The sequence below is a fragment of the Nuphar pumila genome, chromosome 2, assembly GCF_984573655.1.
Source record: "Nuphar pumila chromosome 2, dmNupPumi1.hap1.1, whole genome shotgun sequence".
Taxonomy (NCBI): domain Eukaryota; kingdom Viridiplantae; phylum Streptophyta; class Magnoliopsida; order Nymphaeales; family Nymphaeaceae; genus Nuphar; species Nuphar pumila.
In genome coordinates, this window is record NC_143250.1 from 124,607,917 (window position 1) to 124,634,824 (window position 26,908).

Below are 26,908 nucleotides of genomic sequence, written 5' to 3' on the forward strand. Positions count from 1 at the left end.
GAGGGCTGATCAGCCAACATCTAATTTTCCAAGTACGACTCCACTTGACCTGTTTTATGCAAGTCAGGGGTATTTTCGTAGTTTATCTTCACCCGTTCACTGCGTAGTATAAAAAAAGCCGACGACCGGGAAGTGTCACGGCGACAGTTGTTCAGCGAGAGGAAAGAGGAGAGAAGACGGGAGAAGCAAGCAAACCGGGTTTCCGAGTCAGATCGGATATGGTGAAATTGAATCGGTTTAGCGTCATTTCCGAGTCTCACGCGCTCTAGTAAAGGCCCCCGTTTTCACACTGTAGTGCTAAGAAAAGATTGGGTCCGGGTCGGATCAAGACGAGTCCATGACTATACGTATCAGACTGAGTTTGGGTTTCGGGTCCCGCCCATGGTCAGCTTATGAACATTCATGCCTCGAACCGACTCTCATCCAACACGAACGAGTCGTTCTACTGATGAATCGGTCTCCCTGCCGTTCAAACTGGGAAAGGGATGAAAAAGAGAAAACCCCTTCTTTTTAGGGATTAAAAAATCACCGTCTGATAAAAACGAACCTTCCCTCCCTCTCTTCCTCGTTTCACACATTCTCTCACTCCTTGCAGAAGAAAACAGCAGAGAGAGAGAGAGAGGGTCTCGGTTCGAACCCTAGTTCCACCTTTGAACCCCTTGCAATAGCGCTCTCGATCGATTTGGGTGTCGGCATTGCTGAATCGAGGGGTTTTGAGGGTCGCGGGAGGTGGGTTTCCAGTTCGGCCGGGGCGTCTGGGGTCAGGAGGCTAGGGTTTGGATGCGAGAGAGGAAAAACAGCCGGAATTAGGATGGGCGATGCTTACGGCGAGGGCGGGGAGGTCTCGGCCGCGGAGCTTAGCTATAGTGGCAATGGCTCGGAGGCTGCGGCAGCCCCAGGATTGACGGTTTCCGGCTCGTTCAAGGTGAAGAAAAAGAGCATGATCCGGCCAAGCCTGGAGACCGACGAGTTCATCAACCTCTTGCACGGTTCGGATCCAGTCAAGGTGGAACTCAATCGGCTCGAGAACGAAGTCAGAGGTGAGTCCTTTCGCTCTCTCGATCTGAATTCTCACGCAAAAATAGGTTTTTTTGTGCCACCTTCTGAGGATTTCTTCGATTTCGTTGTGGAATGGGAAATGCGTTTTCGATCTCCTTTTTTCATGCGAGAAAATTGGAGTTTTCTTGCAGATAAGGATCGCGAGTTAGGTGAGGCTCAGGCGGAGATTAAAGCGCTGAGACTGTCCGAACGTCAAAGGGAGAAAGCGGTTGAGGAGGTAATTTCATTTCATATATATATATATTTTTGGCTGATTTGAAAGGGTTCTTTTAATGGATCATTGATGTAGAAGGAATTATGATGATGATCTTTTACTTCATTTTTATTAATCATAGTGTTTTCTAAGGATCATTAATATAGAGCGAATTTTTACTTCTTTTTGCTAATTTTAGTGTTTTTATAATGGACCCTGATCGAGGCCGAATTATTACGTTGAGTTTTTGGGCTTTCATCTGCTATATTGCTAATTTATTATTTCTGCACACTAGCAATTTAGAGATTGTGTTCGGATCTTCCTTTTTGTGGATCATTCATCCAGGGTTAACTTTTTCTCATGAATGTACTGTTATTCGTTGAATTTTGTGGAGTTACTGGCAATTAGTTCAGTTTTTATATTTGAAAATTTGATTTTTTTATGGTCTCCATTTGTGATGATTTTGAGATATATTTGATTTAATTGAATTTTTTAATTTTTTCTTCTTTTCGGGATTTTTTTTAGCTTAAGGAGGAATTGGAAAAGTTAGAAGAGAAACTCAAGGTGACAGAATCTCTTTTGGAAAGCAAGGTACTTCGTGAACTTCTGTATATTTCCTGCGTTCATTTGTTTGAGCTTCTATAGCTTTTCAGTGGGTAAATATTGAATCAGGCCAAATGCAATGTCTGGATCAGTGGTGTTGGCCCCATCTCAATTGAGGGATTTCATGTTCAATCCCTACCGGGGCTACTCTCTTGGCATGGTTATCAGAAACTGAAAAGGAGGAAACAATCAGACCCCAAATCTTCTGATTGAGATTTTGTCCAATACCACACATCCTATTCTTGGGAAAATCTCACAAAATACTTAAAGATTCTGGTTTTTCTTTGAAAAATCTCAAGAAAGTATTGGCATATATGAAAATTTAAAATTTAAAAAATAAATATATTCATTTGTAAAATATATAATGTACAAATATTAAAACAATATTTTTATTGCATTAATTTTGTGATAAAAATGCAAAATTTTTAAGTTAGTTAATACTTTGACAGTATTGTGTTCTCTCGGCATTATATCAGCTTTTGAAAATATCACAATAAAATCATGATCTTTTCAAGATGTGCCGATATTTGTTGCACAGTAAGATTATTGTACCGACACCCAAATGCTTATCATGTTTCTTTTTTCCTTTCTTTCTTGGAAAAGATGCAATTATGTGCATCACTAATATGATGTTTGCCCTTCTTATATTTCTTATTTTTATTATTGATATTATTCTCAATGTCATTATTATCTTTGACCGAGGGGTCTTGGTTTTTGAACCTGCAGGGGCCTATCCCTATCTTGGCTAATGATTGTTATGCTTATTATTATGGTTTTTATATAGCTGTAGTTATTATATGTTTATTTGATTATTGTTCTTGGTTTTATGTTTCAATACTATGGAAAGTAAATCTTAATGGATTTGTGTGCAGAATCTTGAAATTAAGAAGATAAATGATGAAAAAAAGGCATCAATGGCTGCACAATTCGCAGCAGAGGCTACCCTCCGAAGGGTTCATGCAGCTCAGAAGGATGATGATATGCCCCCAATTGAAGCCATTCTTGCTCCATTGGAGGCAGAACTGAAGCTTGCTCGCCAGGAGGTGCTATGGCAGTTTCAAAATATTAACATTAGTACATATATCTTGATGTGGCATTGCCTGGGTGATTAACATGTTATGTCCACCTTTTGCTGCTTTTCTGTTTTAGATTGCAAAACTGCAAGATGACAACAAGGCACTAGATCGACTTACTAAATCAAAAGAGGCAGCCTTGCTTGAAGCAGAAAGAACTGTTCAGATTGCGTTAGCAAAGGCTTCTTTGGTGGATGATCTGCAGAACAAGAACCAAGAATTAATGAAACAGATAGAAATCTGCCAGGTAACTCGTTATCACTCTTTGATGTCTCCTAACATTTTAATTATGATGCCTGACAAATGTCTCACATTCTACCTACAAATTGTTTCTGTTTCATCTTCATCCTTCATGTCATGTCATGTGTCAGGAAGAAAACAAGATTTTGGATAAAATGCATCGTCAAAAGGTTGCAGAGGTTGAGAAACTTAGCCAAACCGTGCGTGAGTTAGAAGAGGCAGTTCTTGCTGGTGGTGCAGTAGCAAATGCTGTGAGAGATTACCAGAGGAAAGTTCAAGAGATGAATGTATGTATGCCCCTGTAATAACTCCTAGGGTATGATAGAGATTTTATGTATGTGTGTATATATGTGCTGTGTGTAATTTCATAAGCAGCTTTGTGTTTCTTAGGAGGAAAGAAAGACCCTTGATAGAGAACTGGCCCGTGCAAAGGTCACAGCAAATAGGGTTGCTGTTGTGGTGGCAAATGAATGGAAGGATGCTAATGACAAGGTCATGCCAGTTAAGCAGTGGCTTGAGGAAAGAAGATTTTTGCAGGTTTCACACTTTTAAGTTCCTGTTCATCTGTTTTCTGATGCCTATTCTTGCTTGAATTGCCTGATGTTGGCTTTTTCTTCTGGTTAAAGCATGCAAAGAGGTTGTTATTGCATTATATATTTTCATGGACTAGGTTTCAGCATTTTATGGAATCTGTGTATGTATAGGGTGAGATGCAACAGCTCCGAGATAAACTTGCTGTAGTAGAGCGTGCTGCAAAATCTGAAGCACAGTTGAAGGTGACTCTCTTTCTCTCTCTCTCTCTCTCTCTCTTGGCCACTCACTAAAATTTGTGTTTCTTTTGTGTGTACAGGAAAAATATCAAATAAGATTAAAAGTTCTGGAGGAGAGCTTGAAGTCATCTGGAAGTGGTGCCAAGTGCACTTCTTCAGAGGGAAGAAGTGTGAGCAATGGCCCTTCACAACGTCAGTCCCTTGGTGGAGCTGATAATAACTCTAAATTGACACCTAATGGTGTTCTATCTAAGAGACTGCCTTCTTATTCCTTGCAATCAAGGTCTTCCATTTCAAGCAGCACCAGTACTATTTTGAAACATGCAAATGGAACATCCAAGTCATTTGATGGTGGTAGTAGGTCATTAGATCGGAACAAGGTCCTTTCAAATGGAACTGGAGCTAACTGTTCTCTTGACAAAGATTCAGAGAATAATAGAGATAGTGAGGCATATAATTCTTGGAAGGATAACCCTGATGGGAAATCCAGTGAATTTCCAAAAGTTGAGACAAATGATTATGTCTCTGGATTGTTATATGACATGCTTCAGAAAGAGGTCATAGCTTTGAGAAAAGCTAGCCATGAGAAGGATCAAAGCCTTAAAGATAAGGATGATGCTATTGAGGTGCACAGTGTTTCTATTTTTTTTTCCTATAAGCATGAACAGGGAGAAAAAAAAACAAAAAGGATTATACTTACAAATTTTTGTTGCTGCTGTTCTCTAGATGCTAGCAAAGAAGGTAGACACATTAACAAAGGCAATGGAGGTGGAGGCCAAGAAGATGAGAAGGGAAGTTGCTGCCATGGAGAAGGAAGTAGCGGCTATGCGAGTTGAGAAAGTGCAGGATCAAAGGGCAAGGAGAATGAGCAGTTCCAGGGGTCCTATGAGCAGTTCTCAGTTACTCCCTGGAAGGTATTTCTTGGCATTGTTCATGAGTATGGTGATCAGGGGATACAACACTTTGGATATTTGTTAGTGCACTGCCAATAGTTTTCCGACCAATCTGTGTTAACTTTTCCATTTAACACTTGTGAACTATGTTACATAGGCATGAGTCATGACAAAAGTCCCCACGTACCCGTGTACCGGTACCAGGTGTGGGTACATGCTGGGCCTGGGTCGTGTTGGGTCCAACTGAATCCCAACCCGAACCCCAACTGTCTCTCTCTCTCTCTCTCTATTTTTTCCCTATTTTTCCTGTCTCCACCCTAACCAGTGGGAAAATAAGAAGAACGAGGGGAGGAGAAGACCAGAGAGAGAGAGAGAGAGAGAGAGAGAGAGAGAGAGAGAGAGAGAGAGAGAGAGAGAGCAATGCACCTCTGCTTTTTTGAAAAAAAAATAAAAGGACGACCTGATGTGATGCTGCTCCATACTGCACTACTCCTCGGTGAGCCTTCGATGTTGTCCTCTTCCTTCTCGCTCCTTCGATTCCTTTGCGCCGTGCTTCTCTCGGTAACTCTCTCATCACCACCTACTTTCGTTCTTCCTTCTCTGTTGCTCCCTCTTGTCCACCATGATGAGACTCTCTCTCTCTCTTCTTTTCTTTTTCTCTTTCCAACATCTAGCATACACTTCTAATACCCGGCAACAAGGTGTTATAATTGAGTCATTCTTGGATCAGGACCAGACCAGATTTGAATTATTCTTGGATCTGATCCAGGTCTGAATCAGGCCTGGGTCTGATTTGATCCAGATCTGAGTCTAACCTAATATAGGAATCAGACCTGGGTCTGATCTAGCTCCCAGTCAAACTTGGGTCAAAGTCAAGACTGACATAACTATATACACAGAGAGAGAGAGAGAGAGAGAGAGAGAGAGAGAGAGAGAGAGAGAGAGAGAGAGAGAGAGAGAGAGAGAGAGAGAGAGATCATTCTTGGGTCAGACCCAGACCTGTGTCTGATCCAGATCTGAATCAGACTTATCTGGAGTCTGGTCTAGGTCCAGGTATTATAACTGAATCATTCTTGGATCAGATCCAGACCAGATTTGAATTAGGCTTGGATCTGACCTAGGTCTGAATCAGGCCTGGGTCTGATCTGATTCAGACCTGACTCCTGAGTCTAACCTATATAGGAATCAGGCCTGGGTTTGATCTAAGTCGGAGTCAAACTTGGGTCAAAGTCAAGACTGACATAATTTATATATATGTATGTATGTATGTATTTATGTATATGTATAGATTATTCTTGGGTTAGACCCAGACCTTTGTCTGATCCAGATCTGAATCAGACCTGAGTCTGACCAAGGTCTTAATCAGTCTGGGGTCTGGACTCTGGTCTAGGTCTGAGTCAAATTTGGGTAAAAAAAATATTTTATCCCTTTTTGAAAAGAAAAGAACCCCCCCTCCCCCCGCTTGTGTTGGGGGGGTGGGGGATGTTTGTTTCATTTTAAAATGTCGTATTCATGTGACATAGACCCCAACTAGCTGGTGGTGAAGGCCAGGGCCTTGACCAGGCTAGCGGTGGTTTGCCGGGCTGGTCTAGGCCATTGGCATTTCTTTCCATAGTCGGGTGAGACAAAGGGGAAGGGACATGGTGGTGGCAGTTATGGGAATAGTGTTAGGGGATTTGAATCCAAGAGTTGCCAGTCGAGGAAATAGGAGCGAGACGCAACACTTCTAAAATTTTAGGAGGTGGGAAGCGCAGGGTGACTTAAAAGCGAACTGGAAATCGTTTCGGATGCGAGAAGGGAAGAGAATCAGAAGCGAAGAGGGAAGCGACCTAAGATTCGAGTGGGAAGGGAATAGGAATCGAGTTTTCTCGATATTGGGCCAAAAAAAAATTTGTTAAAGGCTTCAATCCCCTCAAAAAAGGGAAACTCACTATTTGATATTGGGAAGCGATGAGAAGTGCACTTCCCATTTAAAAGGGTCGCTTTCCCAAGCATTTCGGAAGCAACACATTTCGCTCTTCCGAAATGCGCTTCCTTGAGTCCTATAGCGTTTTCGGTAACCCTGTTTGAAACACGCTCGTCGCCGTTGGTATAACAAAGGCAAAGGGGTGGGGCCTCGGCTGATAGGCGGCTGTTGGAACTACCGTGGTTGGCTGTGGACACCTAGAATTTCGATCTAAAAGGCACAAGATATGCTCCTGCTTTCATGTCCAACAATATAAGCTTGCACCAAATAAGTCACTTCCCATGACTCTAGGATTTGGTCGATGGGACTATTCCAACAAGGAGAAAGATGAGTCGTCATAGTTGTTGGTGGTTCAATGCTTTGAGTGATCAAGCATACAACAACCAAGATTATCACTGAACTGAGAAAATTTTCGAGTAGAAATTGTCATGAAATACAAAAGAGAAAAGATAATGTCACAAAGTGACTAGGAAATGCACAAACACACAAGCAATAGGACACTAATGGGCAAGAATACAACAAGCCACAAAATGGCAACAAACATAAAATGAGAACAAGAGCTAAAAAATATAGGAACTTTTATAGAGAAAAGCTTCAAGAAACTTAAAGATTACATGGGGCAAAACTCCTTATTTATACACAAAGGGGACCCAAGGAGGGACTCCTTGTAGAGTCGTTGGAGCTCCGCCAACAGTCATATTTGTGACCGTTGGAGGGGTCCAACGTCTCTATGGTGGACCCTCTTATCATGTAATAAAGAAAAAGTAAAAAAGAAAAAGAAAAAGGAAGAAAAAAAGCATATTCTAAATGAATATGCATGTTACAAGTGAAATGACTATTTTACCCCTAATGGGTATTACAATATATATATATATATATATATATATATATATATATATATCACTTTTAGGCTTAGTTCTAGGTAATAAGTCAAATAGAAAAGAGTAATCAATTTCTTTAGATTTTTGAATTTCAAAACCATTTTGTTCTTCAAGAAAGGTTATGTTTCTTGAGACATAAAGTTTATTGTTTTGTACATCATAACACCTATAACCTATTTTATTTTTACCATAGCCAATAAAAGCACATTCAAGAGCATTTGGTGATAATTTATCTTGTCCTTGAAAAAGAACAAAGCATTTTCAACAAAAAACTCATAATCTTTTAAAAGCCGGAGATATTTTGAACAATTTCTCAAAATTGACAACATTTTTTAAAGAAGCGGAAGGCATACGATTTATGAGATAAGTTGCGGTAAGAATAGATTCGGCCCAAAATTTTTTTGGAACATTTTTAGAAACAAGAAGAATCCTTGTTGTTTCAATGAGATGTCTATGTTTCCTCTCGGCAAAACCATTTTATTGAGAAGTTTTGGACAAGATCTTTGATGTACAATGCCGTTTAGTTTAAGATAGTTTTGAAATTCTTTTGACATGTATTCTCCTCCAGAATTAGATTTAAAAATAACTATGTTGTTTTGAAATTGATTTTGAATAAGAATGTGAAATTCTTTAAAATTGGAGAAGACATCGAATTTGTTTTTAATAAAATACACCTATGTGTATCTAGTAAAATCATCAATAAAGACAACATAATAGGAATAACCTCCTTTAGACATAACGAGTGTCGATCCTTATACATCGGAATGCACTAGTTCAAATGGTCTTTCTGAAACAAAATTACTATGTGAATACGGAAGCGAATGCATTTTCCTAAGGATACAATCATTGCAAGTAAATATTTTTTCATTACAATTTTTTTTCAAAAATGAAAAAAGATACAACTTGGAAATACTAGAATGACCAAGCCTTTTGTGCCAAGTCTCAATATCTTTATATTAAACATGATTACAAAAAGATTTAGATGGCAACAGAAAAAAATCTATGTAATATAGATCTCCTCTTTTATGGCCTTGCCCAATCCGCTTCTCGGATCAGATATCCTGCACATAGCAATGAGTTGGTGAAAAAAAGATACTACATTCAAAATCGGCGATTTGAGTGCGAAAAGAGATTTAAATTGAGTTTTGGAATGATTCTAATTTTTGGAACATAAATTTCTTTGTTTTGATCATAAACTTTTTCAAGGTTTCCCATTCCTTCAACATCTAATGATGTTCTGTCGGTTCAAGAAACAAAGGATTTTAAAGTATTGAGACTTGGTTTTGACAAAAGAGATGCATTCATAGACATGTGGAAAGAGGCACCTGAATCAAGAATCCAAGAGGTCATACCTGTAATTGATGAGATAGCGGCACCAGAGGTGGAAGGTGTGGAAGAATTGATTCTCATGAATTGTTAGAATGTTTCGGTAAGTTGTGTAATGGAGTCTTTTATATCTTCATTTCTCTTTGATTCTTCGCTTGAATTGCTTGGACATTCGCTTGAGCTTAGGGCAATCCGGTTGAAGATGACTCGGTTCATTACAATGGTGACAAACAATTTTCTTTCACCACCATTGTTATTTTTTCAAAAATGAATGAGGCGGTTTATATGTCCTCGTATTCTTTCTTGGTATTGATACCGCATGGACCTCATCAATATTTTTTTTAAAGCCAAGCGAGTTTTTTCTTGGCATAAGTCGGGCTAAAATTTCACTAAGAGGGGTAGAAGCCTTATGGAGAAGGGACCTTCTTAATTGTTCAAATTCAGGATGAAGCCCATGAATAAATTGAAAAAACCCTATCTCTTAATGAGGATAGAGCACTATAATAGTCTTTAATGCTCATGTCTCTTTGCTTATTTTTTCTTGCAAAAAGAAATACCTAGCAAGATCTTTTTGAGTGTACGTACATTTAATAAAAAACCAAGTTTCATTTGCTTTCTTGAATTTTGCAAGATTGACCCATATTTTGAGCTCCACATTGTTCATAAACTATGCCAATATCTTGGCATGCTCGCTTTCCCAATCTTTCATGTTAGATTGGTATTCTTGATTAGCTATGGCCTTTTCTTCTTCATGCATGGTCTTTTCTTCATTTCCCTCATTCTTTGTAAGCTTTAGTTGTGGTTCCAAAATGGTTTCACATACATAACCCCAAAGTCTTTTACCTTTGAGATTGTTTTTCATGGCGGCCACCCACATCTTATAATTTGTTCCATTCAATTTGAATGAACGATCGATCTTTGAGTCTTTGTCGGACATCTTGGAGGAGTTTGATCAAGAGCAATAAAAAGAGTGATGCATAAAAATTACTCAAACATGAGTAAGAATATGCCAATGGTACTTTCACAACCAAGACTTTGATACCATGTTATGAAATACAAAAGAGGAAAGATAATGTCATAAAGTGGCTAGGAAATGCACAAGCACACAAGTACTAGGCCACTAATGGACAAGAATACAACAAGCCACAATAAACATAAAATGAGAATCAGAGCTACAAAATATAGAAACTTTTATAGAGAAAAGCTTCAAAAAGCTTAAAGATTACAACCCCTTATTTATACACAAAGGGGACCCAAGGAGGGGCTCCCCATAGAGTCGTTGGAGCCCCTCCAACTGTCATATTTGTGACCGTTGGAGGGGTCCAACGTCTCTATGGTAGACCCTCTTATCATGTAATAAAGAAAAAGTAAAAAAGAAAAAAAAAGAACAAGAAAATAAAAGCATATTCTAAATGAATATGCATGTTACAAGTGAAATGACTATTTTACCCCTAGTGGGTATTACAATATATATACAGACATATATATTTAATATATATGTATATGTCTCTCTCTCTCTCTATATATATATACTTATATGTATATGTGTGCCTCTCTCTCTCTATATCTAGATATATATAGGAATGATAAATACAATTTAACAGAAATAACTCATCTCTCCGTCAAGGTGTGCTCCCCACATTGAATACTTAGGAGATATGAAATCTGATAGAATCATCGCTCGATCGAATCAAGATTAAGATCGTGCTCTGATGCCAATTGATGTGAACCCAATATCGGATTTACGAGAAAAGTTATCCAAAACTGGGAATTAACTAGGAAAACAGGAATTTGAGAGAAATTGCAAGAAAATAACTGAAAAATTAAAGAAATATGGAACATAATTAATTTCAATATTCCATCTGAACTCTAATTGCTCTTTAGATTTTTCCAATATTTACAATAGATGAATCTGAATCCAATAGACTTAACCTACCTATTTTTAGTAAACATAAATCAAGAAACATCCTAATCTAATAAAACTGTCAAATTCAGATATAAATTGGTTAAATAGATTCAATATCTGTTACAAAGACTTGAAACAAAAAAAATATCCAAAGTGAAAATTATGGATGTAAATGATCCAAAAAGCCTGAACTATGATCCACACCCTTGCTGCACCAGGATGTGTGAAATCATTTGAAAAAAGTTGCATCACCTGAATAAAATACTAAGAAATTGAAATTAAGAAAACTTTTGAAGGCAAAGATCACAGTCAATAGCTATATTAGCCTATTAGAAATTGTCTAGATCACTTGTTTAAGAGAATAAAATGCAAATATACATTCAACAAAAGTACAAAGTATTCAAAATCAATGGCTTATTAAGCTGATTTTGGACATTAAATATTTAAATAACAAAAAAATCTTTGCATCAATTAATGCATATTTTATTACATATATTACAAATATGAGAATCTTCTAAGCCTAACAACTTAAGTCGGCTATTATATGATACCTTTATTTCAAACAATTAAAAAAAGATTTTAAAGATAGATAGAGTTTTAATGGTCTATACTTGTGGTAATATGATATCCACCAATCTAAAGTAGAAAATCCTTTCATTTAAAAGACACTTACGAAGCAATAGCAAAACATATTTATGTTAGCTCACCCTGCATTCTGACCATGATATAAGAAATTTAATACAATTGTACAAGGAGTTATGAACATTAAATGACAAATATATATTCTAACTTTGAATCGCCTTCTAAAGATTTTTTGGTAGGGCTCGGCATTGGTTCAGGCCACTCAGGGTGGATCAGGCCTAAGTCTGTTCCAGCTTTTTGGGACCCAACTTGGCCTTGACTGAGCTTTGGCCCAGCCTATGGCCTGTTGATGGGCTGGATGGCCTGGTCTATAATGGACCCAGGCTGGGCTAGCCTAGCCTGGGGGTTGTCTCATGAGAATGACATGAATCCCGATGCACTCCAGAATGGATATCAAGAACCAAAAATATAATGTATTTGAATACACACTCATCGTAGAAGTAATAATGAAACACAAAAATTATAAAATGAATAATTTCATTAAGAATGAAATTCAAGTAATACAAAAAGAAATGCAAAATTACAAACGACCTCACTACAAACACTCAAACACACCAAAACCTAAAAACTACCCTTCACTTTTTCAACCCCTACACATGTACACACCCACATATTTATAGCGAAGAGAGTAGAGAAGAGAGAAAAGGGGAGATCCTTTTCTAAACGACTATAAAAAGTCAACTTGCATTGACTTAGTCAACCTAAGTTGACTATAATATATATATATATATTATATGTATATATATACATACATATATAATATATAAAATATATGAAGATATGTGTTATATTATATATATATATACATATTTATATATACATTCGTGTATATATTATATATACATCCATCTTATCTGTTAACCTCTCAAACTTAGAGTGACTCACTGTAAGTTTAAAATTACAAAAGAAGAAACCCATTACATAAAATGTCTCCATAAATTTCACCATTTAGTGCTTTAAAGGGTGCTTAATCATCCATTACATAGAAGGTCTTAAATATCATCAATTCTTGAAAACCTATAAATAGAGCTAACAAAACATCCCAACTATACACATATCATAAAAAGATTTCAAAAGATTAGTTGTATATTATAGAGAGAGGATGACCAAGCGCGCAAACATATAATATATAAAAAATATTTAATAAGTCAATTTAATCATTTTTCAAAATCATTTAAAACAAAAATAATAATTTTTTGAAAAATCATTAATTTCAAACACGAGTCATTAATCACTTTAATCATTCATGAAAATCATACTTACATATATCTATCACAAAAGACATTAATGTATAACATACATGGATTTTTAACATTATCAATACCATGAAGTAATAACTCACAAGGGAGTATAAATAAAACTATGAAGTAATAACTCACAAGGGAGTATAAATAAAAGGTTATTTTTACATAGCGGGAGATAAAAAATGATTTCAATCACTCAATAAAGACTTAAGAAAAGTCAAATACACATAGATCAATTTCATTTTAGAAGCAATATTAGCGATACAACTAAAAAAGGTCACTTATGGACCAATTGCAAGAGATAACAACATGAATCTCGATGCACTCAAGAATGGATATCAAGAACAGAAAATACAATGAATTTGAATACACACTCATGATATAAGTAACAATAAAATACAAGAATTATAAAATGAATAATTTTATTAAGAATGAAATTCAAATAATACAAAATTACAAATAACCTCACTACAAACACTAAAACACACAAAAACCCAAAAACTGTAAAGAAATACCCAATGCACAAGTACAAGCCTCTTTTGGGAAAGAACAATACACATGAACAAAGACCACTTATGGGTCTAAATACAAAACTCAATCACAAATGCCTCTTATGGGCAAAACCAATACATAAAAAATATAAGAATTTGTTGGATAATTGTTTGAGAACAAGTATACAACAAGAGGATTACTCCCCTTTATATAGAGAAGAGAGGTCATATGGAGCTCTTAGGAATTTCCAAATATAGCTGTTGGGACCTTGGGAATCACCCCAACAACTATATTTATAGTTGTTGGGGAAGTTCTAACAACTCTAATGGCTAAGGACCATTATGTCCTTAGCTAGAAATAAAAAGGCAAAAACAAAAAATAAAAAAGAACAAATTAAAATTACTAAAGTGCCCCTAATGGGCACAACCTATTACATAAAGTGAAGTGACAACAATACCCCTAATGGGTATTACCTATTACAAGTGCAAGAAAAATATATACATATTTATATGTATATATATGCATATACAACCGTATTATACACCTATACATGTACAATTTAACACTCCTCTCAAACTTACAAAAAGTTTGTCAAGTAAGAAATCAAATCGAGGAGAAGGAAGCGCCTTTGTGAAAAAGTCAGATAACTGAAATTCTGATGCTACATATGGCAGGATGATAGTCTTCTCAAGGTATTCTTCACGAACATAGTGGCAGCCCATCTCGATATTCTTATTCCTTTCATGAAATGTGTAGTTGTCAACTATATAAATGGCGCTCTTGTTATCACAACATAACTGCGAGGGTGAGTTCATCAACGGTCCCATGTCTTCTAATAATCGTCTCAACTATACAATCTCGGACATCGTGATAGCCATGATGCGATATGCAGCTTTAGTTGATGACAAAGAAACTTTTTGCTGCTTCTTGCACTTTCAAGACACCAACGAGTCACCTATAAAGATACAAAAACCAGTGGTTGAGCCTCTATCATTGGGATCTCCTTTTCAATCAGAGTTAGTATATGCAGTTAATTCAAGGGAGGAGGAAGATGACAAAATAATTCTTTTAAAAATAAAATTTTGTAAATACCTAACAATACACATAACACTCATGTGAACAGTAGTAGGCGAGTGCTGAAATTGGCTTGCTGTATGAATAACATGAAAGATGTCAAGTCAGGTAATGATCAAGTAGGTAAGAGCCCCAATCATTTGGCGGTACGGAGTGGGGTGATCCAGGGGTGTCTCATCTTCGATTTTCATCTTGGCATTGATAACTTCAGGAGTATCTATCCTCTTCTCATCTGAAATGCCCAACTTGTCAATAATCTTCGTAGTAAACTTGGATTGAGTTAGAAAATATCCTCTAGCTGAGTATGCTACCTCAATCCCTAAAAAATATCTAAGAAAGCCTAGGTCAGTCATTTCAACATTTTGTTTTAAAACATTTTTAATATGAATAATTTCCTGTTTGTCTCCAATAATGATCCTGTCATCAACGTAAAGAAGAAGAATCACAACACCTGCAACAGAATGCTTAACAAACATAACAGTGTCAATATAACATGATTTAAAACTAATATTAAGCATAACAATACTGAAACGATCATACCAAGCCTTGAGGGCTTGTTTCAAACCATACAAGACTTTATGAATATGAAGAACCTTTCTAGCAGAAATCTCATATATTAGCGGCGGATTTATATAAACTTTTTCGTTTAACTCACCATTCAAGAATGCATTTTTAACATCCATTTGGTAGATATTCCAAATTTTAATGGCATCTATAGTTATAAGGGATCTAATTGTGGTCATCGTAGCTATAAGTGCAAACGTTTCATCATCATCAATGTCGTATTCTTGTGAATATCCCTTGGCAACAAGTCTAGACATATCTTTCTAAGGAACCATTACTCTTAGTTTTTACTTTATACACCCACCTACAACCTATGGATTTTTTTTCCTAATGGTAAATCTTCTATTTTTCATGTGTGAGATTTTTCTAAGGCTTCAAGGTCATGGGTCATAGCATCTATCCATTGGGGATGATTTTTAGCCTTTTTGTAGGAAATAAGTTCATAATAAAAAAAGATTTTGGTTCGACAAGCTCTATATTGGGAATAAAAAGAATCATATGAAACAAATCTATCTAGAGGTTTGGATTCCCTAATGGTTCTCATAAGGTTACTAGAATCTTGTGACTCGAGGTTAGAATATTTGTCTAATGAACTAGGCTAAGTCTCGACACCTCTTCTTCTATAATGAAGGAGATTAGGTTTATTACTATCTAAATTATAATCCTCATTAGCAGGAATATGAATTATAGGTTCTTCATCTTGATGACCATAACTAATATAATCTTCATTAGGAAGTAACTCAAATAAGAAAGAATAGTCTCTCATTTTCTTAGGAACATTTTGATCAAAAGGACATTCTTTTTCCAAAAATGTAACATTTTTGGAAATATATAGTCTATCATTTTTTATGTCATAACATCTAAATTCTTTTTGGGTCTCATCATACCTAAGAAAAACACAAGGAATGGCTCTAGGGGATAACTTATCATTTTTTGTCTGTAAGAACAAAGTATGAACAACCAAAAGTTCTTAATCTAGCACAATCAGGAAGAAGTTTGTAAAGTTTTTCGAAAGAAGTGATATTTTGAAGTTTTACCAAAGGAATTCGATTTATGAGGTAAACAACGGTAAGTGCGGCTTCAGCCCAAAACATTTTTAGAAATAAGTAAGGTCCTGGTAGTCTCTATAATGTGTCTATGCGTCCTTTTGGCTAAACCATTTTGTTGGGGATATAAGGGCAAGATCTTTGGTGAAGAATGTCGTTAGTTTCTAAATATTTTATAAAATCATTTGACATAAACTGTCCCCTTGAATCAAAGCGAAAAATAATACTATTAGTTTGAAATAAATTTTTAACTAAGTTATGAAAGGATTCGAATGTCTCAAAAATTTTATTTTTGTGCCTAAGAAAATAGATCCATGTAAATCGCGAATAATCATCAACGAATATCACATAATAGACAAGACCACCTTTAGATATAACAGTTGGACCCCATACATCCGAATGAATTAATTCAAGTAGTTTAGAAATAAAAAAAGTTCTTTCTTGAAAATGAATGACTTTCATTTTTGCCAAGAATGCAGTTAGTACAATCAATTTTTTCATTACAAAATTTTCTCAAATGAGGTACATTTGATAATTTGGAAATGCTAGGATGTCCTACTCTTTGATGCCACAAAATAATATCTGAATTTTGTACATTGAGACAAAAGGAGTTTTTGGTAGAATCAACCGGTCCATGTAGTAGAGATTCCCTTACCTATGACCTTCCTCAATCTGTATCCCAAACTAGAGATCCTATATTACACATTGATTGGATGAGAAAGAGGCCTTACAATTATGGTCAACAATTTGAGAAACAGAGAGACAATTTAAATTATGTTTTGGGATAAATCTAATTTTTGGAATAGAAATTTTTTAATTATTTTAAAATTTTTAATGCTTTTTATTTCAAGAGAAGAGCCATCCGCAGTAAAAGCATTAGATCCACTTGAATTATTTTTTAATTCAGAGAGTAAAAAAAATATTAGAGGTTATATGAAAAGAAGTACCAGAGTCTAAGAGCCAAGATATTTTGCCTGGGAGAGAAGATGAGGAAACAACGACACCCGTAGTAGAAGATGATGAACCTTTAAGAAGTGGTTGTAGAGCCTCTACTAGTTGAGACACAATCATGATTCCAATAGATTTGAGGTCTCCATTGGTTCCATTACGATCTTCTTGTGATGAATCTGCACTCGTTGCTCTTTGTTCATCTCTTCATTTGAATTCGGAACAATAAGGCTTGATGTGCCCCGGTTTGCCATAATTGTGGCAAATGATATTTTCTCTCTCTTTATCACTATGTGGCCTCCCGTAGTTGGATTTGTTGAAATGAGGAGGCCTATAAGTGTAAGTGTTGGCTCTTGGTCTTGAGACTGCCAACACATTTTCCTTGGCTTCTTTTGGCTCAAACATATTTTTTATAATGTTCAACCTTGTTTCTTCCATACATATTTCGGCCAAAACCTTATGTAGAGGTTGAAAATCTCCCTTGTATTCATTGATGTTGACCCGTACTTGCTCAAATTCGGGTCTAAGGCCTTGCATAAATTGAAAAGATTGTTCTTCCAAAATTTGCTCCTTTTAACGACGCACGTCATCGGAAGTATCCCAAATGGGTTCAAACTTGGTCATTTGGTCCCATAGTTTTTTAGGGAGCTATAATATTCAATTACATTTTTGTGATTTTGTTTGCAATTATGGTTCTTGTTGCAAATTTCTCTATTGTGAGCACCATCTTTTTGGGTGTAAATTTTTTTGATAAACACCCAACCTATATTCCGTTCTCTAAAATTTTAGAATGTTTTCACATTGCTCGTTACTCATACTTCCCATAATGAGAGAAAGAACTTTGGCATGGCCTACTTCCCATGCTTTTTGCCCTTTGTATTCAAGAAGAGCCTTGTCTTTTTCAGGGCCTTTAAGAATTTCTTCTTTAGGCTCACCATCTTCAACAATAATTTTGGTAAGAGATGGTTGAGGTTCCAGAGTGGAACCATCAACCAAATGCTATAGCTCCTTTTCCACTAGTATTTCTTTTATAGTCGTGACCCATACATTATAGTTGGTCACATCAAATTTGATGGGAACAACGGTTACAACTTCTTTCTTGGCCATAGAGGTAAGAAGAAATAGCTAGAAAGGATGATGATACAAAGGTAGAGAGAAAAAGAGAGAGGAAGAAAATGGAGAATGTTGATGGCACACTTCCCAAGGCAGCAAAATGAGTCTCTTTCTTTTTTGAGGTCCTGTTCCAGACTCTTTCACTGATAGAGCCTCAAGGCTATGATACCATGTAATGAAATACTCAATGCACAAATACAAGTCTCTTACGAGCAAGAACAATACACATGAACTAGGACCACTTGTGGGTCTAAATACAAAACTCAATCACAAATGCCTCTTATGGGCAAGAACAACACATAAAAAATATAAGAAGTTATTGGATAATTGCGTGAGAATAAGCATACAACAAGAAGGGGATTACTCCCCTTTTATAGAGAAGAGAGGTCATATGGAGCTCTTGGGAACCACCCCCAACAACTATATTTATGGTTGTTGTTTATGTCCCAACATCTCTAATTGCTAAGAACCATTATGTCCTTATTTAGAAATAAAATGACTAAAACAAAACATAAAAAATGAACAAAGTGAAAATACTAAAGTGCCCTTAGTGGGCATAGCCTATCACACAAAGTGAAGTGATAACAATACCCCTAATGGGTATTACCTATTACAAGTACAATATGTATGTATATGCATATACAACTGTATTATACACTATGTCACATGGGTGCGGGTGAGGGTGCGACACGGGTGGGGCCAATTTTAAAAATTTTGGACACGGGGGCTCGGCTATATATATAGATATTTTTTAAAATATATATATATATATATATAAATAATAATATATCTAGTGTGTGCATATATGTGGATATTGTCCTCTAAAGTTTGGCACCAGCATGAGTGTTTTTACAAACTTTTCAAATTATACTTTTGCCCTTGCAGAAAGGGGGGTCCGGGGGCTCCCCCCGACGCGGGTCTCGCTGCGCGGTCAGCGGGCGGGGGTTCGGGGGGGGGGGGCATAGGAGGGCAGCGCCCCCCGAATTTTTCTTCTTCTGGGGCTTATGTTTGAGACTCATGCTATATATATATATATATTTAAAAAAAATATATAAAAAGATCATTTTTTTTTGTTTTTTGCCCTAAAAATGGACATTTTTTGACTCAGTTAACGTTGACCAAGTCCAAAACAAGGATGGACTCGGCCTCGACTCGTTGACTGAGTTCGACTCAACGTTGACCGAGTCTGGGCCGTGTCTGAAGCCACACCCGTGTCCGCACCCATGTCGGGGCGTGTCAACTCGGGTGTGGTGCCTCCCTAGCCGAGTCTGTGTGACAGATTATACACCTATATATATACAATTTAACAAAAACTACCCCATCACTCTCTCAACCCCTACACATGCACACATCCACGTATTTATAGAGAGAGTGTAGAGAAGAGAAAAAATGGGAAATCCCTTTCTAGCTGTTGGAGAAGTTCTCTCCAACGGCTATAAAAAGTCAACTTAAGTTGACTATAATATATATACTAAGTCATGCGGACTCGGCTATAAGGTCGGCGCACCCTCGTCGACATGCCCCGACATGGGTGCGGCTTCGGACACGTTCAACGCACCGGGGCCAAGTCCGTCCACATTTTGGACTCGGTCAACTTTGACAAAGTCTATTTTTGTCCATTTTTAGGGCAAAAGACATATAAAAACTAAAAAAAAAGTGATCTTTGTATATATATACATATATATATATATACATATATATATATATATATATAGAGAGAGAGAGAGAGAGAGAGAGAGAGAGAGAGAGAGAGAGAGAGAGAGAGAGAGAGTTGAGTCTTATTATTGTTATATATATAGCCGTGTCCCCTAATGGGCACAAATTTGACCGAGTCTTATTATTGTTATATATATATATATTTTAAAATATATATACATATGTATAGCCGTGTCCCCGTGTCCAAAATTTTTGAAATTGCTCCGCACCCGTGTTGCACCTGTACCCGTACCCGCACCCGCACCCATGTGACATAGTATATATATATATATATATATATATATATATATATATATATATATATATATATATATATATATATAAGAATACATCCATCTTAACAGGTTGCCCATGGGAAATGGCTGAGTGTGGAATCCAACGGAAACTGGACTGTGGCTCATCCTGACAAATGAACGAGTTCGATTGACCAAGCTGCATCATGCTGATGTGCTGACTGGCCCAGTCAAAAATGAGCCGGGAGGGCCGGACTTGCCCATTGGCCACCTTGAGTTTTTGGGCTATCATCGTCATCCTCATGATCATCAAGCCTTGTATAACTGCATGGGGTCAGTTGGATAAGTCCTGTTTTTCCATTTCCATTCTATTTAGAGCTACAACCTCCATCACTTAGATCATCACTTGTGGCCTTGTTTTAACCTTTAAATGGTCTTTTTCTTTTCTTATTTTCTTCTACTTCCTTTGTGTTAATCTTTCTTATTGATTCTGTATTAGGTTTCCACACACGTCAAACCATCTTAGACCACATTTCCTTAATTGCTTCAATGATGTCCAATAGAAAAGGCATTGTTAGTGGAACCACATCAATAGTCTGCTGTCCTAAGACATTAAGTTTTAGTTCATAGAGCCAGAAGAGAGAAATACCATCCAGTTGATTTTGAAAATTACAGTGATGTGCTGGGATCCTTCTTACAAAGTTCTTCCTCTTCTGCTGGAACTAAAAAGGACTTTGATTTCCACAAATTACATTAGCCAGATCACAGATGGTGACCAAACTATTTGTACATCAATTAAAAATAGACATGCCAGTGTTGTGTTTCAATAATCCATCTTGCTGGATGCCTCTTGTTTTGCTGTATGGACTTCACAAATGATTTCTTAAATTGACCTGTCCATTATTTTGTACATGGAAGTTGCTGGTTATTAGCATGAACTCTGCTGTTTGTGCTTTTATTTCTGTCGTTAACAAATATTTTGCACATTGAATGTGGACCGGACTATAGTTTTTGTTCGTGTGGTTGCATATGTGCATACTCTTTAATGTCATCATGTACTTGCAGTCCCAATAGGTTTCTTTCAGACTACTAAATATCTAACAAAAATACGTGGCTGTGTTGAGAAAATGAACTTATCCGATGAAGAAGCAGAGCTACTTGTTGGTTGTAGAAAGAAATGTATAGATTTTACTTATAGCCATGTCAACAAAGAATTTATTCACAAACCAACAGTTGGACATCTTCAACGAATAAGGAAAAAAGATAGATATCCTTTAAATAGGAAGCGGACTATTGCACCCATGAGTCATGTTTGGACTTTGTCAGAGTCTGGAGGTAGTCAGGGAAGCTGGGGCTACTGCATACTTGCCAAGAAAATCCTCAGAAGGATATCTATCACTGGTTTCAATTAACGTACTTCTCCATGAATGCCTTTGTCTAGTGTTTTTATCCTCAGATTGCGCTACATGGGTATAGCAAAACATACATTCGAGGGTATGATTTTTGAACATTATGAAAAACTTGATCTTGATCATTATGGTAGCACTAGGCCTAGTGGGTGGAAGTATCATGACCTGACCAAGGGTCAAATAAAACTCTATCCTTGTCACTTTTGCCCAAGGAGCCTGGCCAACTAGTATGAATTGCTAGTCCAAAACAAGGCTAGAACTCTTATAATTTTATACCGATCCATAGACTGGTGTATCTGGTTCACCTTCTGACTTATTGACAGCCTATATATATTTGCTTTTCCCAAAGTTTCAGGGGATACATTTTGGCGATTTCCTGGAGTTTTTGTTAAAGACATTCAGTGCTATGTTCATTTTGTTTTCTCAATATTCTGCCTAAATGTTGTGCACCGACTGGAAGATTCTACCCTCTGATCCAGTTTGTAATCTATCAATTTTCTCTTTTTTTCTTTCTTTTTTCTGACTGTTGGATTTTAGTATCTGGTATTGGAAATCCTTGTTTATGTTGAATTAACAAGGACTGTTTTCTTAATGCACAGGCATTTAAGAAACTTGTAGCAGGGAGCTGAGGGAATCCAGTTGGGGTGATGCTATCAGATGTATTTTTACTGGAGGTATATCTGCATAGATTTCCCTTTCGCAATTGATTAAGATTGCAAAAGCCGTTTCGAGCGATCCAAGCGCTCCTGTGATGGCAGAAGTTGGAACTGGAGGAAAAAGTTGCTCTGCTTCTGACTTGATGATTACTTTCAGGCAGTGGAAAATGGTGTTAAAATGTTGCGTGACCTTTGGAAGGTTCTAAGGACAGTGATTGGTTGTATAGGTTTTTTTTGTTGTAAGTCGCGTTCTGTGCATTGAGGTTGTGAATATTCTTGTAATCAGATCTGTGATTTTCATGGGGTATGTATGACCAGATCTACTGATTTGGTGCTTTGTGGCCTACTTCCCTTTGCGTTGTCGAGCATACTAGAAAAGGACAGTTCGTGATAAGTTTCTTTTTTGATAAAATCTTGTGAAAATACCATCAAAGATAAAGCGTTAGAAATTTTAAAAAATATAAGATAACATTAAAAAATAAAAACAAGAAATTTATAAAGGGTGCGATCTTATTTTGTGGTTATATTGGCTTTTGAAAATCTTGCGACAAAATTATAATGGATTGTAAACGTTGCTGATATTTGTTAACTGAGGCCATTTATGCTTGGTAGAGAACTATAAACATATTTCTGCGACCAGTTAGGTGGTAGGACATATTCCCTCAAACGCCTGCATTATATCCTGCCATACCGATGCAGTAAATCTGCAGCAAAAAATAATGGATCGTGCATTCTTCATTACGTTTGCCAATATGGCATCTATTAGGTAGGTAGAATAATGCCTTTCTTTATGGCAGCTACAAATGCAGTTAACTAATTTTTGCTCTCGACACTGTCTCCAACACAACACCTGTTCAGAGGGCCTGATATGCCTCCCATACGCCCTTCCTAGTTGGCCCCAAAGCTGGAGATCTGTCTTCCCGTATTCTAAGCTTTAACTTCATTTCCTTCTTTTCTTGGTGAGAGGTTCAAATTCGCAAATTTTTTATTATAAAAGATCTTTTTACCCTTTGCACAAGCGAATTTTTTTCAGACATGCAAACTTCCTCCCAAATATCCAATTATGGAAAATTCTTTTCAAATATGCGATTTTTTTTTAAATAAGTAAATTTTCTTCCAAATATGCTAATATGTGAATTTCTTCTCAAATATGTGATTTTTTTTTAAAGTATGCCATTTTTCTCCCAAATATGTAAATTTCCTCCCAAATACATGATTTCCCTCCCAAATATGCAAATGTCATACTGTATTTGAGAATTTTCTTATAAAGTTTTTTAATGGTACATTTACAAATATAAGGCCATTTGTGTTTTTGAAGCGTCACTAAAAGGTTGTTTTTACCTTTTAACACACTTTTACAAATACCAGGGTGGAGGCCCTTTGCTGGGCATGTCCTCACATTTGCAAATATAATACTCATGGTTGCGAATGTCCCTAAAATTTGTGAGCCTTCTTTTAATAAAATCACACAAGGGCACGAATAAGAGGACATTCACAAATGTATTAGAGAAAATTCACATATTTGAGAGAAAATTCACATATTTGGATATTTGAAAAGTTAAAATATATAAAAGAAATTCGCTTGTACGAAAGATAAAAAGGTCCTTTACAACAAAAAATTTACGATTTTGGACATCATACGAATTTTTAAAAATTATAGGGCATTTCATAAAATGCATCACTTTTGGCATGCAGTACAATCATTTTTCAAAAATCTTGTCTCTCAAATCAATTCCACAACTTTGCACTCCTCCCATTAAGCTTTGCCACTTCACTTTCTTGTCTATACCAGGCAAACCCCAAATGAGGGTTTTCCCTAAATATGAACCTTTGACATGCCCTTTATAAGACCATATGCCATGTCTACTTTAGGTACCGTTTGGATGCCACTGAGAACTAGGTTTATAACTTGGTTTTCACAAACCCGGTTTTGGTTCAGAATCAGGTTTGTGAAAACCTACCCCACCCCAGTTTTTTCACTTACCTCAGTTTCATCAGAGGTAGGGATGCACAACGAACCGAGCTAGCACGAACTTGGCTCAGTTAAGTTCGGCTCAAAGCTGATCCATGCTTTAAATAAGCCGAGCTTGAACATGGTTCTAATGCTCGGACAAGCAAACGAGCCGAGCTTGATCTGTCTACCAAGCTCGATAGGCTCGATAAGGTTCAAATACAAATATATATATAATATATTTGCAATTCTATTCAACAAGTTATTGTTAGTGTAATGGGTAAACTATTGGATTTTTATCAAAAGACTTTATTAATATAGAGTACTTTTAGTATGCATATATTATTTTTGGTGTCAATGACTGAAATATATGCTTTGGCTTAGTGGTGGGTCACTTGGAAAACTTGAGAGAGGTTTGGGTTTGAAACCCACCTTAAAAAATAATTTTAAAAATTGTTTTTTTTTGGAATGCCTTGAAGCTCAGCTCGAGTTCGGAACCGAGCTGAGTCCGGACAAAGCCATTTAAGCTCGGGCCAAGCTTGAACATATATATTTTGCACAATGCAGAGTTCGAACAACCCAGGCTCGGCTCGAAAGCTCATGTGCATCCCTAGTCGAGGGTGGGGGGTTGGTTCTCCAACCCAGCACCCCTCCTCTCTCCATAGCCCTCCAATAACATCTTCAAGAATCCGATCATTTCTGTCTGGTAAAAGGCTAGAAGATGGTCAAATTAGCACTGCTATTGCAAGGCAGCACTGATTTGACCATCTTTCGGCTGGTTACTGGCTGAAAAATGGCTGGATTCCAGCAGTTTTTTAAAATTTCAATGGACGACTATTTTCTAGCATCATCTGGTCGAAATGTAATGATTTAAAGAAATCATTCATACCATTTTTGGGCATGGGTGGGATGGTTCTGCCCAGCAAGGTCATGTTAAGAGTTATGTATAATATTGTATTACTGCATGTGTTCTGCCCTTTTTTTATATATTTACTTCTATATTACATTCTTATTAGGGGTATTCTTGTCCATATAATATTATGTTAGAGTCAATAGTTTGTCTTGTAGTGTATGATGAGGGGATATCTCTTGGGATGCACAACGAGCCAAGCTAGCTCGGGCTCGACCCATTGAAGCTTGGCTCAAACTCGTTTTAAAAAATAAAGGTTTAGGCTCGGTACACGTAAATGTTTAACGATCTGAAAGAATTTAACTAAAAAATATAGGTAAATTTTTTTTCAATATGTAATCATGCAACGATTTCACCAATGGATACGTTCCAATCATACTAAGCACTAGACGGCCCGCTTAAGCACAAGCCTGAAAGTATCTTAGCTTCCTAGTATAATATCCAGTGCGGAACCACCATTATCAAACCGATTGAACACATTACATAAAAAACCATTAATTTAAATAATTAATCATTGGCATCCTTTTAACCGAATTAATCTCTTGCGCATGCACTATAGTTTAATAGCTCAAAACAAAGTTTGAGAAAAAAACATCCAAATGACAAAAACTCATTTATTTTAAGAAAATGCAATAAAAAATATTGATTTAAAATCAGTCAAACATTAAGAATTTTTGGTTAAACCTTTCGTACACATTACATTCTAAAGCACATACATCTAACCATTCATAACCAAAATTAATAAAATATTGAACAGTCTAACTAATTATCAAACCATTCATGCATTTGTCAAAATGTTAATAATTAAAATAATCAAAATAATATTTAATGAAATTTTGACAGATAGCCCTCGAGATCTCAAAATTATTAGTCTCACACAACACCCTCTCAACAACCTGCATCTGCTCCATCAAATCATATGTTACTTGAAAAATATTGTATTTTGAAAACATGAGACTTTAAAGAGTCAATAAGATTCACATAGATAATGCAAATATACAATACACTAAGCTTGCATAACATGTATCAATCACATTATACAAAATTCAACATTAAATATGCAATTGAATTACTAAACAGTAAAGTTCAAGAATTCATATTTTCAAGATATGTACAATCATAATATCTCATTTCAAACATATATAAAAACAATATATTTCAGATTTTAGGACATTTAATTACATGCATGCATCCACATATTCATATGAACAAATAATACAATAAAGTGAGCAGTTATTTTTAAATTTTACTTGATTACCAAAAAGCTTATCGGGTATGCGTAGACCTTCTACGAAACAGACTAGACTACTTAGGTGTTTATTATGCTATGTATTTTAATTTCTCGAGTAACTGACTAAATGGTTTCTCAAGAGTGGTGTTACGCCAAGAGACACTTTTTGGGGCATGGATTCCAGCCATAACAATGATTGATCACTCACTTCTGCAAAAGATTCAGAGACATGCCCATTTAGGACAAAATTTGACAGTCCTAACTTCCTAAATTCTCTTGACCGGAGGCCACCAAGGCATTTTCCCTCAAAGTATAAAAAGAAAAGGGCCCAAAGAGTTTCATATTGCTTACCCTCTTTAAGGTAGACCAAGGACCATTTCAGTTAAGTACACCTTGGTAAAAGGCTTACCCAGAATCCTGCTTAGGGTTATCTTATTAATTAGGCCATAGGTAAATGCAACTACCATTTAGGTTAGTATATTGTCATCATATGGTTCTCATTCAAGAACCCTAATTCAACATTTTATTGAGCACCCATATGCTTATACAACCCTGTGGAATTTCTGTCACCTTGCATGCATTTCATAAATACAGTATCACATAGCACTACATGCACTCATAAACAGTGAATCACGTAAACGTGCTATTTAACAATTATTTATGCAGTATCACATAATTTTAATGAATAAAAATCAACATGCATCATCATCACAAATATATATCATTCTATGAATCACAGTTTAAATCACTGTTAAGTTGTTTATGTCAC

At 36.3% G+C, this 26,908-nt stretch overlaps 1 protein-coding gene across 1 annotated transcript; it reads left to right on the plus strand.

Moving 5' to 3' along the window:
• Positions 1–126: 126 nt before the first annotated feature.
• On the plus strand, positions 127–22,393 carry LOC149847005 (microtubule-associated protein 70-1-like). The gene is made up of 11 exons (XM_089996736.1): positions 127–1,040; positions 1,191–1,276; positions 1,778–1,843; positions 2,728–2,898; positions 3,005–3,175; positions 3,300–3,455; positions 3,559–3,705; positions 3,873–3,944; positions 4,019–4,564; positions 4,665–4,852; positions 21,991–22,393. Exons 1-11 carry the CDS (start codon positions 812–814, stop codon positions 22,007–22,009), a joined length of 1,851 nt encoding a protein of 616 aa, XP_089852862.1. The 5' UTR covers positions 127–811; the 3' UTR covers positions 22,010–22,393.
• Positions 22,394–26,908: the final 4,515 nt, after the last annotated feature.